This window comes from Thermobia domestica, chromosome 12, assembly GCF_964235325.1.
Source record: "Thermobia domestica chromosome 12, izTheDome1.hap1.1, whole genome shotgun sequence".
NCBI lineage: Eukaryota > Metazoa > Arthropoda > Insecta > Zygentoma > Lepismatidae > Thermobia > Thermobia domestica.
Window position 1 is genome coordinate 198,504,571 of NC_137465.1, and position 14,026 is coordinate 198,518,596.

A 14,026-nucleotide genomic window follows, 5' to 3' on the forward strand; every position below is an offset into this window, starting at 1 on the left:
GGTAGTCCATATCCAAAATAATTTATAACTTTACAATCTCTTATATTGAAAGTGTGGATACAAGAATAATTTAAATTTAACTATTCTTTACAAATGGGATATTTTTTTCTAAAATAAATAATATATAACAGTAGTAACACTTACAGTTTGACAATTCTTTTTGTGATACCTATGCGGGAATAGACTCCGTCCGGTAGATCTATTCTTCCATACAGCAAGTTTACATAGAGAAGTGAAGTCCAACCGATCACAATATTAAACATACATATACGGACGAGCTACAATACCAGGCCTGGAAACGACAAATAGATATTAACATTCACATATAAGAAATACAAACATAAAAATTAAAAGCTTGTCAATATTCATACCTATATATATATTAATAAATTGAAATTTCACTATGACTAGAGTGACGATAGTTCGTTTTTTTTTAAAAAAAATGATCTATAGCAAAATATAAATTTAACTTTAAATGCAACCTTAAACCATGGATTGTTTTTTTTTATTTGCCTTTTATTTGCTTACTGTACAATTATTTACATGTTGTTCTCGTCTCTCCCTGTAAGGTTTCGTTAGAGCAACATGGGTCTTACGAACGTCATTCTCATTGCTTAGAGATTTTACTTGAATGCTATTTGCGTTCAAAAAGCGCAAGATCTGAAATGATCCCTCCCAGCGATACATCAATGATTTGTTAAGCTTTTCAGCTAGAGAGGATTTATACTGGGATTTAATAAGTATTTTATCTCCAACTTCATAGGTGACAGGAATTCTTCGCTGGTCGAATATTTGCTTACGCAGTCTCCAAGCCTTCGCCATGTTACTCATGGCATTGGCCAAAATATTGGGATCACGCTTACGTAAATTTAGTTCTTCTATTTTCCATTTAATATCCAATGGATCACAAACATTATAAGCTAATGTTAATTCCATCGGCGAACATTTTAATTCCTCATGTTCTGCACAATTTATGGAAAATTCCAATTCCGATAGTCCTTCATCCCAACGAGTTTGCTTATCATGGAAATATATTTTCAGGGCATCCTTCACCAAACGCCAGTACCTTTCCGAATTATTTGAGGCACTGTGATAAGGACTATTCCTTATGTCCCTAATACCCTGGCTATATAAGAAATCCGTAAAAACTTTAGACACAAATACACTGTGGTTATCCCTCGATAAACAATGTGGGAATCCGAATCTGCACATTAATTTGTACAGTTTATCTATTATAGTCTTGCTATTTAAAATCTTTATAGGTTCTAAAAATAAACGCTTGGAGCACGAGTCCACCACTATAAGGCAATATCGACCAGACCGTGTAGGACTAAGAGGACCAGCCAAATCTGTAAACCACACAGCATTAATCACTTTTTCATATTGAGAAACGCGTTGCCCCATCTGTTTAACATTGGAGCTCTTGCTTAATTGACAGTCCTTACAGGTAGACACGAAATTTCGAATATCTTTCCACATACCATTCCAATGATACCTCGCACAAATTTTACTGGTAGTCTTGGTCACCCCTAGATGACTTCCCGGAAGTAAATAAGAATGATAATATTCAATAATTGAATTTGCTAAAGATTTAGGCAAACATACCTTATAGGCAGTGCCGGTCTGGCTAGGTCGGCTGCTCGGCGATCGCCGAGGGCCCGAAGGGCCCCAGAGCCTTTGGGAGGGCCGGGACGCATACGAAAATAAATATTTAAAACTTAACTTAATTATCAGATGTTTAGAATACAAAAACAGAATTAACTACTGATAATTTTAAAACACAACAACATAGTTTAAGGTAATACTCGAAAACCAGTTAAAAAAAAAAAAAACAACCAGTACCAGATTTACACATAATGTAAAACGGCAAAATATGATTATTAAGGATTTAAAAGACAGCATAATATATAGTGTCATGATAGATACTACTCACGATATAGCAGTGATGGACCAAGTAGCCGTTTGTGTTCGTTATGTTGTACATGGTAAAATCTATGAAAGACTTCTTGATTTAACTATAGCAGAAGATACCTCTGGCGAAGCACTATTTGAACAATTACAATCATCACTTAAAAAGTTAAATATACCTCTTTCAAATATGGTTGCATGCTCTTTTGATGGAGCCAGTAATATGAAAGGGAGCTACAATAGTCTTCAAGCACATTTGAAGAAGGTAAACCCAAAAATCATATATACACATTGCATGGGACATGTTCTCAATTTAGTTATAGCAGATTCTACTGTAAAATGCCTCCAAGCAGAACATTTATTCGGGCTTGTGGAAGAATCCGCTTGGTTTTTAAGTAATTCATACAAGAGAATGATCGTGTGGGAGAAATTTACAAAAAAAAAAAAAAATCATTCTGGGTGGGCAAAGCTATATCGATTAAAAAAAAAAATAGGTGCTACTAGGTGGTGGAGCAAACACAAAGCTCTATCATCCATAATAGATTTACATTATGATAATGTTGAATCTTCTAAATTCGTTACATTTTTGTCAGTATTGTGTCAACAGGCAATTTCAATTGCAAAACAAAATTTACAGTGCGTTCCCTTCTAGGACAGTGGTGCAAATTCGAAAATTTGTTTCTAGCTGTAGTCATGCTAGACATGTTTTCAGTTCTCCTGTGTCCATCTTTCTCCAAAACAAGTCTGGTAGTCCTGGTAGTCAGTAGATAGAGGCCTGGTAGTCAGTAGATACATTATTACACGAAATTAGAAGAAAAAGAAGTGACAAAAATTTTAAAAGATTGCACTACAAATGTAAATCCCTGGTTAATGACATCAACGCTTATTTTAGGAATGGGGAAATTGATAAAGAAGGTGATTTTCCAGAAAAAAGAATTCCCAAGGTGAAGAAAATGCCTTGTGAACAAGTTTCCGACGAGGCTAGAAATTTGTCACATGACCAGAAATACAAAGCACTATACTTTAACATTCTCGATTAAGCGAGTAAAAGTATAGAAGAACGGTTTGTAACCAACAAGACTCTACTGCTTGATTGTTCCTGGTTAGACCCAAAAAGGTACGAGGATATAGTTGCAATGGAGGTAGAAGATTTTCCAGATTGCTTGCAAACTGTTTCTCAATTAGCAAACGTGAATAGAAGTGAGTTGTTAGAACTGTAACAGTTTGCAAACCAGTATCGTAATTTGAGTGCAGATTTTAGTGACAAGTCTGAAGAACCAGAAGAGAAATAAGTGTGTAAATTTGTGAGAATTACAAGTAATGATGGTGATGGTGATTCAGATGAAAGTGTGACATCTGAAGAAGAATCTGAAGATAGAAAGATAAGGTCTGAAACTCAATGTGGTACTAAAAGGAAATGTTTAAGATGTCTCTCATGTGCATTTTCCATTCTATATGAACTACGTCACAGTCTGGATTATTTAGTAATTTATATACTGTGTTTAAATATATAAGACCATTCCCTCCACTCAGGTAACTTGTGAACGAGTTTTTTCGAAATTGAAAATTGTAAAAAACAGACTCAGATATTCTTTAAGCGAGAACTTACTATCTCCGTTAATGTTGATGAATGTTGAGAGAGACTTGTTTATAAATTTAGACAAAAATAAAGTCATTGATGAAATTGCGGTGACAAGCGAAGTTTTGAAAAGAAAATTAATGTATTGATATGTTCCTGATACTTTGTAATTCCTGTGTGTGTCTGGGTCATTTTCAATTTTACAATTTGTGCTTTATGATATTGTAATCATTTATTAGTAGTAATCAATAATTTGCCTGTTTGTATTAATATAAATCTAGAATAAGCTTCATTTTGTTAGTGCATACCAATATTTTCGTCTTTTTACAGTTATGTGGTCATATAAATGTTGTAATACATGTTAAATATTTGTCATTAGTTCTCATAGAATAAAAAAATGTTTATAACCATACGGGTTTCGCATAATTTTGCCATATCAACACATTTCTCTTTATTTCACTCATAGCCTCATTACATCATATAGTACAATGCTGAACTGACGCCGAAACCTATATCATGATTTATATCTACGTTATATTGCTTAAGTATGTTTTACCTTGCCATTTATTATAACATAGATAGATTTAAAATACTTCAGAAACTTTTTCTTCATAAACAAACCTTTAATCATTGTTGTAAGTACCGGAGATACGCTGTGAAAAGTTTCTCGATCAGGGGGCCCACAACCAACTTTAGCCGAGGGCCCGTGATTGCTCCAGACCGGCACTGCTTATAGGGATTTCTAACTGCCCTAGTATGTTTACATAATATGCCCTTTACTAATTTGTATCCTGGTAAATTTACCCCCGATTCAAGTTGCTGTATCAATTTACTTAATTCTACATCTTTTCTTTGATGTTCATACACTGAAACATTTGCAAATGGAAGACTCCATAAATTAACCTTACAATAATTTGTTACCTGCTCTGACCAAGGTTGTTCCAGTTCTACTGGTTCAAAATTTTCCGTATCATGGATTCTAGAAATAAAATCTGAAGGAAGATTTAAAATTCCAGGTACATGTTTTATCTCGAAATTAAATCCAAATAATCGATATAATAAGCTACCATATTTATTTATCTTTTTAATATTTCTAATCGCATAAGCGAGACCTTGATTATCAACTCGTAACTCAAATTTAGAATGCAAGAATGGCTTAAATCTTTCCATCGATTCCACAGCCGCCTGAAGTTCAAGAACATATATTGGTTTATTAAAATCATGATTTCTAAGCTTTCTCGAAAAATACATAATAGGTCTGAGAACCCCTGAATCATCATATTGTTCTAACGTCCCTCCTAAACTTCGAGTACAAGCATCAGACGACACAATGAACTTTTTATTTAAATTTGGCAAACGAAGAACTATATGAGTCTCGAATATTTCTTTAATTTTCTTAAGAGCTACCTCTTGTTCTAAATTCCATTCAAAATTTACCTTAGAAGACCTTAATCTACTAATAGGCTCAACAACTTCTTGAAAGTTTGGAACAAATCTAGAATAATAATTCAGAAATGATAACAGAGATAACACTCCCTTTCTAGACTTCGGTGGAGGTAACCGACGGATTATTTCCAAACGACTAGGATCCATATACATATCATTCCCTTCAATGATATAGCCCTGGTAAGATAATTTAGTTTGGAATAATGTAGATTTACTAATAGATAAAGTTATACCAGCATCTCGAAATTTACTCAACACCTTTTCTAAAAGAATTTTATGCTGTTCAATTGTCGGCGTAGACAAGGCGACATCATCAAAAAAATATTGTACTTCTTCTGATTTTAACGGATACAAAATATCAGTCATTACCTTAGATAATACATGACTACCACTAGCTAAACCAAACGGTAAAACAGAAAACTCAAACAATCCACGGTGAGTAAGGAAGGCAGTGAATTTAGATGACCTCTCAGTCAATTTTACTTGTAAATAAGCTTTCCTGATATCTAAGGACGATCTAATAGCACCATAAGACAATTCAGATAATACTTCTTCTATCCGAGGAGTATACTGTGGGTTAACATGTAATCTTTCATTTATTTTTTTGGAAATTAATAACTAAACGCTTATCTCCCAATTTATTGTTCACCAAAAAACAAGGTGATGCCCAAGCGGACGTACTAGGACGTATAATACCCTTCTCAAGCCAATCATCTAAAATAGCATCCATTTTAATTTGATCACTCCTAGAGAGAATATGCTTTTTGCTTAATCGGAGTTTCATCACTTAACTGTATATCGTACATTACATTTTTAATACAACCTATTTTATTTGTAAATACATCGGAATACCCAGCCACTAAATTGTCTACATACCTTTGTAAGGAAGCATCTTGCTCCAAAAACTTGGGATCCACCATAAGCGGGTTAACAAAAGTATTCGCCTCCTTCCCTGTACCCTCCAGTTGATTTTTGTGCTGGCTGGCGTGCCTCAGAGCCGCCCTGGTGTTGTCGTTGCCGGGTATGTTTACGTTGCAGACTGGTACGTTGAAGAACGCTACTCCGCTCTTCCTCCTCATTTCCCTTCTTTCGACCACTATGAGAAACAAAACTGGAAGCAGGAACACTTTCTTCCTTTTGAGGGGGAGGGGGAGGAGTATAAGTTAGTGGGCAAATTGTCTTCCTTCTAAAGTCAAAAATAATTTATGAGCAACTAGATCCAAATTGGCTTTCATCTGACGAAGCTCACGTATTCCTATTATAAACACTGGTTTTAAGGTTTCGACCAAAAGAACTTTAAATGGTAAACCTTAAAACGAAATTTAATTGGAACTATTACAGTCTCACTAAACTCGATGGTTTTATTATCAACACCAATACCACTGAAATGTTCCTTCCTAATCTGCAATGGACGCGTCAGAGTTTCATTCCACTGAACAAATCGCTGTTTATGTAACATTGAAATAGAGGCACAAGAATCTACAGCCCCAAATTGCCTTTTTTCCCATAATAAATCCGCACACAAAAACAGCAACAACATTTTTATCGCTCAAGGCAGTATCAGGTAACTCACTATCAGTCTGTTTATTTACATTAATCTCCGACGATATCACTGGTCGCGTCGACTGCACTACTGGCTGAGAGCGTCGAATCCCGGAATTAGGTTTATTCCAAGCTCGGCTCAGAATAGGTTCATTAGCTGTCGAAGCTCCTTTTACTTTATATTTTAAGGGACACTGTTTATAAAGATGATTTCAAAACAACCATAACACTGTTTGTGTTTCTTTTCTACAACATTTACCGACGTAAGTCCAGCGTACACTAATAAGTCCCGGCAATGTAGTTCATATCGTTCCACGACAGACAACAACTCATTTAAATCATTAGGTAAGTTCCCACGAAAAAGTTCGTAACGAACCTGAGGCCTCATCCCTCGAAGCACAACCCGCAGCACCTTCCTTTCATAATCAAGCCTTCCAAACAACAATAAATATGCTTTCCTTACACTATGTATGTATTGCCAAGTATTTTTATGTGGCTGTTGTAATCTATTAATAAACCTGTTCTCAATATCCATTTTTCCTAAATCTGACATCAATTCTTCTATAATATTATTACTAATGAATACCCAGTCTGAACTTAACTCGTACAATTCCAATATTTTAGCATGCAATCGAGTGGAAGACTTACCCAAAACCCCAACGATTACAGCATGGATCGGGTACACATCCTGATCTATAATATCAAACACCGCACACAAAAATTTAAACAAACTTAAATGATCATTTTCATCGCCAAATGGTATTCGTTTCCAAGCTTTATTAAAACCAACATTAGCCGCATTCACAGTTATTTTGCTCAGATCGCAAAAGAATGGCTTACGAAAATCAGCTGTTCGCTGGCTGAAGTGTTCCCCCACTCTTTTTTCTTTTTCTTCGAAACCAATGACCTCGTCAGGTGCACTCGTTTGTACAAATACAGAACAAGTTGACTTGAGATGCGTTTCCTTATCGCATTCACTGCCACCTGCTCCTGCGACCTTGGTAGATAAAGATCGTGAATTAGCTATATCACGATATGCAGTAGTATCCACAACCCGATCGTTTGTGTTAAACATTCTGGATTCAACATTTACGGCATGAACGGGGCTACTCTCAAAAAATGATAAATCCAGCATAGAATAATCCACAGGATGTTTTATGATTCCGGTATCTCCATTTGGAAACGAGTTCAAAACTAACTGAGGCCTAATTGGGCTATCTCCCACACGCTGCATTTTGCTATTAGACCCAAAAATTAACTCACAATTTAAATAACTGAATATTACAAAATACGTAACTATTAACACCTCACAACCTGTCATTAAAGAACAGTCCAATATACAGTACGACCAAAATAATTTATTTTACTGCCACCAATATAACGTATCGTCACCAAGTCTGAAAATTTGAAACGGTATTTTTTTTCTCCTAATCTAAACAACGGAGGGAGATGTGTGCTGGAAAATTGTGTAACGTTCCTATTTAGATAGGAGCTCGTTACTCGGTACGGGTCTCCCACCGGTGAAGTCCCGCCACATTTGAGAAAGAATATATATATATTTTCAAATTAAGAATAATTACTACATAATCTTAAGCACCTCCACATGTTCAGCTTAAATATAATTACCATATAACCTTCCTAAAAATTAGGCCAATCGCAACCATAAATAGGTCAAGGATTTTAATATTAGTTACGTTTAGTAATAAGTCAATGATTTAGGAAGCTCTTCTTTATAACAAAATCAATCGAAAATTACAAATTTCTTAGCAAGTCACTAAACTCGCTGATACTGATTGGACACATTAAATCAAATGCCAGTGAAATTAATATGAGTCCCAATAAATCTCAACTTAATAGTGTTCTACGACAACCTAAAAAGATTTGGATAATTGTACCGAGTTTTCAAATATATATCATATATACATCGAATACAAGAAGTTATAAGTATGGCTAACACACAACCATCTATATCCTATTTAATCAAACAGTTAAGTTTCCATTAGAACATATATGAATTTGATTTAAATTTAAGAAAATTATTATAGAACTCACCAGAATATTAAATAAATAACAATCCACGCCTTAGAATGTCAAATTGAACTCACTTGTAATATACACACAACTCTAATATAATAATTTACTAATTTTCGATAAATAGAGCTTACTATTTCAAGATTTTACCGAGTACATTTCCAGCACACATCTGATGAGGATAACTCAAGTGCTGGGTGAAGTTACAAAAATCGCCACTAGAGGCGCTATATTCAAAATTTGACAAACGAAACTGGTTTATCGAAGACTCGAAATAGAATGAATATATATATAATCTTACAAGTTTTTTTTTTTTGTAACTAACAGAGTGACATGTTACAACATGCAGCTCATGAGAGATGGTAAAAGAGGTCGTATTTAGTCTTTCGTAGCAATTATTATTGGTAATGTTTAGTACTGATAATACTTTTTTGCCTTTGCGTATTCCTTTTATTCTTTTCTTCATTTCGAAAGAGAAGAATATCTCAACAAATGCCACCAAAATTCCTCTTATTTTGAATCAAAACGCCAATTGCAATTAGTAAAGGATAAAAATTGAACGTTTCGACGTAGCATCAAAAAGGAAAAAGAAAAACATTGAAGTGGAGGGGTTCGAATCCATACTGATGTTTACTAAAAATACAATTTCTATATGCCTTAAACCTTCCGACCACGATTCTACGTTAGCATGTGACAGGCTTGTGTTTAGGTTAGACTGGTCAATACGTATTGCAAAGAGGCCCGGTATAGCTCTGACGCAGCACAAGTGCAAGAAGGGAGAAGGGACCAAATTACTTTTCTCTCTCCCTCTGTGTGTCTATTTATCTATCTGTCTGTATATATATAACGCTAATTTTTGAATGCCATAGCCACCATAATTCTCAGCGGATTGGGACGAAATTCGGCACAAACATTAAATGTTGAAATATCTTGAGTTCCTTAACCAGAATGATGAGATGAAAATGTTCAAAATGGCGGCCCTTCAAACTCTTAAAAAGTTCCAAGGTAACCAAATTTTGCCCATAAATAGATATTAGAAAAGTTTGAATAACCTTTCCTCTTTTACTGAAATATTTGTGTGCAGGGACTTATCCTCTTTTATTGAAATATTGGACCCGATTAATCGCCTTAAGAAGGTTCATGTTTCTTTTTTTTTTTTTTGCAGGAAGGGGTTTATTTTCGTATCGGAACAAGATGATTATTAGTGATAATAAAAAATTACACATTGAAGGTGAAGTAACTCGTGAAACGTGTTATTTGAAAGAAGAATAATAATTGTGCTTTCCCGTAACACAGAAAACCGTAAATCATGTATTTCGAGTTCGGAAGCGTGAATGGCGAGGAGTATACTTGATTTGCTTTTTAGTAACACACTGCATTGCAAATAAATATAGGCAATATTAGTCGTAAGTAAAACACTAATAATAATAATAATAATAATAATAATAATAATAATAATAATAATAATAATAATAATAATGATAATAATAGGTGTTGTTTGTGGCAAGGCAATATTTTCCTCAATTCTTCTTCAAACGTAACGATCGTAACGCCATATCTCCATTACAAACAAAATATTAGCAATTTATATCGAGAGAAAGGGAAATTTTAGAGTGATGGGAGCAACGTTGGACAGTATGCATTCATAGTACTTAGAAAAATAAGCGATTTCAATGAAAAATGAACGAAGAGTCATTGTCGAGGGGAATCATGGGGCCACGGCAGAACTCTCTTTAGGCAAAATGTCGAAAACTTATATCGAGAGAACAGGAGGTGATAGTGGGATGGGGCCAACGTTGGACACCGTGGACCCATAAGGCACATCGAACAAAATAGGGATGCGCCGGCCAGCCTTATTTATTTTTACATAATAGTATAAAATTATATTGTCGAATTCCACACTCGAGTTAGCTAGTAATATTTCATATTATTATTATTATTATTATTATTATTATTATTATTATTATTATTATCAACAGCGTCTTTTCCTTACGTGTGCGTGTTTGACATGAAACCAAAGAGAAAATCCATCCTTCGTAGAAAGAATAAGAATAGCCAGTTAACTGTGAAGGACAGCGAGAAATACGAAAAATACTACGTGTAGCGAAAAGAAACAATACTTTCTCTGAAATGGATAAAAATCAAGCAGAAATAGATTCGAACTCGCATGGACGGCGCGAAAAGCCAGTGCTTTGTCCACTTTTTTTAAACTGACTCACCGAACGTGTTTCAGTACCTTACTTATTGCTAATTTTACTTGCTTCACTCGTTTAACTTGCTTTTTTAGTAACTTATAACGACACGGACACGAACACAGAAACATGGAGGACAGTTAAAAATATATGTGATAAATGCTCTCCCGCCGGGAATCGAAGCCGGGACACAATACACGAAAGACGCACGCGCTTGCCACTTTTTTATATAGCCATTATTTTGTTATCACTTTTTTATTTTTACTAATTGACGTTACATATTATATCAAGATACAAAAATAAAGTTACACATTGGTACACACTGTGTACATTGGTACAAAGTTAATGTATATTAGGGAGAATTAAGAATAATTTACATGTCAATTATACCGGGCTTCCATACAGTAAGTAGTTTAGGTAATGTGCAAAGAGTTTTTTTCTTTCTTTTTGGTGGGAATTTACCATATCGTGAACAAAGGAAATCCTTGTATGTGTGATGTGCTTGAGGTAGCCTAGGCGACAGAGTAAATTCTACAGTGTTAGCAGATAGCCAAACAACAGAATTTTGCTTCTTTGTAAGAAAAATTCTAAAATCAGGAAACAAGATCATTTGAAGAGTAATGCTATCCAAGCTTATTTTACACAAGTACGGACCCATTTCACGATAAGTTTTCCAAACTGAGAGCGATTCGTTGCAGGTAGTGAGACGATGTTCCAAAGTATCAACTTTCCCGCAAATATGACAGTGGTTGTCATCTGTAATTTGAAGATGATGCTGTTTAGCTTTAGTATCTATTATGTTATTAACAGATCTGTACCATAACGAACGAGCTGAGGTGGACACAAAATTACATGAGATGTTCCTCCAAATACGTTGCCAATTCCCAGATGGGAATTTGGAAATTATATGATGACATTGGCTGGGTTGTTCTTGTAGAAACAATTGATAGTTTTTTTTACTGTTTGAGGTAAGTTTTGAATGGCACTGACAGGCAAATATAAATAATTACATATGAAGGCTTTAAAATACCAGAATTCGGTAGGAATCATAGATAAGTTCACTGGTAGTAATCCATCATTAGTAGCTACGAGAGACGAAAGGAGCGTAGTGCTGAGGTGATCTCCAATACCTTGAATGTTTTGGAGTCCCCGGTGAGAAAATAAGACTTTCGCTTTGCTGGAAAAATGTAGAAAATTCAGTCCCCCGGCACTATATGGTAGACATGGAATTGAATAGCGTACTCGAAAAATCATATCTGTCCACACAAACCAGTTAGCAATGCTGGTGATCTTCTGAATGTAGGATTTAGGCATAGGCAGAATTTGACAGATGTATCACAACTTATCAAAGTAAAGGCATCAAAGGCATATGTATTTATCAAAGGCATATGTATTTACAAAGTAGACCCTAGATATCAACGAGAGATACGAGATCTATGCTGATGTAAAAGAGATCTTATCTTCAGAAAATCGTCGTCAAAATTTTTGGCTATACTCTCATGCCAGTTACAGGAAAAATAAATGCCAAGTACTTTCATATTCTTCACTACTTGAGGAAAATTTATAAATGCATTTGTAGAACCATTTCCTAACGGCATGATGTTCTTTTTCAGTCTATAAAGAAGAGCTTCTGACTGTTGACAGTACTCTTGAACGCAATCTTCAACTATTGCTATATCCTGTGGATCACGAAGGAAACCTGCACATCATCAGCAAAACTATACACCTTGACAGGAACATTACAAATATTATGGCCTTGGACATGGTCGGCAATTCTGTATAGTAGGGGCAGATAGAAATGACAAACGGAGTCATGCTTAATGGACATCCCTGCCTGACGCTGCGTTTGAGTTGCAAGGGTGTAGTAAGGAACCCGTTGATTTTTAATTTTGATTGCGCATCATCATACAGGACACGAATTCAACGAACAAATGTCTCCAACGTTCATATGCTTCAATAGAGACCACAAATAATTGTGATCTACATGATCAAAGGTTTGGTTAAAATCTAAGGCAAGCAAGGCACAACTAATAGTGTGAGTCTGAAAATTTGCGATAAAATTTTGAATAGTTTGTAGTACGTGGTTCATTTTTCACACCTACTCCTGCATATTAAACGCTCCAGCGAGAATAACAGTATAGAGCCTGAGTCTGTTGTTCAAACAACGGGCAAATAACTTGTAATCACAATTGAGGAGAGTGATAGGATTAACTTGGCGGGAGCTGGGATTGCACCCGGGACCCTACCGATCGCATGCTCTACCACTGTGCCACCGCGGCCAGCTGCCAGTAGATCAGCGGGGAGGGCACCGCTCACCATCTGTGTCGTTAGGGAATACGACCACTGTATTGCCAGCTATCACTTCTGTGGGTTGTATACTATGATCGCATGTTCCCTCTTTGCTGGAACAGTTAAACCTACATTCTATGTAATACATGAGGTATTTAAACCTACATGTTCTTCATATAATGTTATAAAAGGGTCATGCTGGGAAGAAGAAAAAGGAACATTCCTTGGACTAAACGGAAACTATTGGCATCAGAAATATTTATCTACGAGACATGCGCAGTAGTATATTTCAGAATAGTTACTGTTTAGTTCAGTAAACGAAGAAAGGAGTATAAAAAAGAAAATCTTTCGTGTCAACGAGATCGACGAGAGTCGACAGAGGCGGAAGCAGATGTGTAGTAATACAACAACTTGGTTAAATTCATAATTGGTTCTGTATACTTTAGTAGATCGCATCACAACTGTACGGGAGACCAGAAAAAGACTTACTCACGCTATCATACACTAAGCTTTAGTAACACGATCATATAGACACCAATGGATGTAACTGTGAGTACTACAACTTTGATTTAACGAAAGCCGTTTAGATATTCAGTGGTTTGCAGCGTTGTATAAGACACAAAAAGATAAGACACAATACAATTCTACATACCTCATGTTCCAGAAGCGAGATAAATGCAATTCCTGGTTAGTTACTGAAACTCCTCTCGGATTTTAAGACATGACGTATTGGACAATACAAAATGCTTTGCATTACTTATTTTTTGTAGACAGCTACTAGCTTAGTAATCTGAAAGGTTGTATATAAACTAGGGATAGCCAATTCCGGAATTTTTAATTTCCGGACTCCGGAAAGTAAAACCGGACAAATTCCGGAATTCGAAAAATTCCGATTTTTGAATAATTCCAGAATTTGGAAAAATCCGGATTTTTTGAATTCCGTGACGGAAATAAGTCTTTGACCAGGTAATGGAGTCTGCTTTGAAAGAAATGGAGAATATGATAATTCAATCTGTCATATTTGTAGTTTCGTGTGGAG

At 35.4% G+C, this 14,026-nt stretch overlaps 1 protein-coding gene across 1 annotated transcript; it reads right to left on the reverse strand.

Moving 5' to 3' along the window:
* Window positions 1-516: 516 nt before the first annotated feature.
* On the reverse strand, window positions 517-1,404 carry LOC145666233 (uncharacterized). The gene has a single exon (XM_081733299.1). It carries the CDS (start codon window positions 1,402-1,404, stop codon window positions 517-519), a length of 888 nt encoding a protein of 295 aa, XP_081589425.1.
* Between the last annotated feature and the right edge of the window lie 12,622 nt (window positions 1,405-14,026).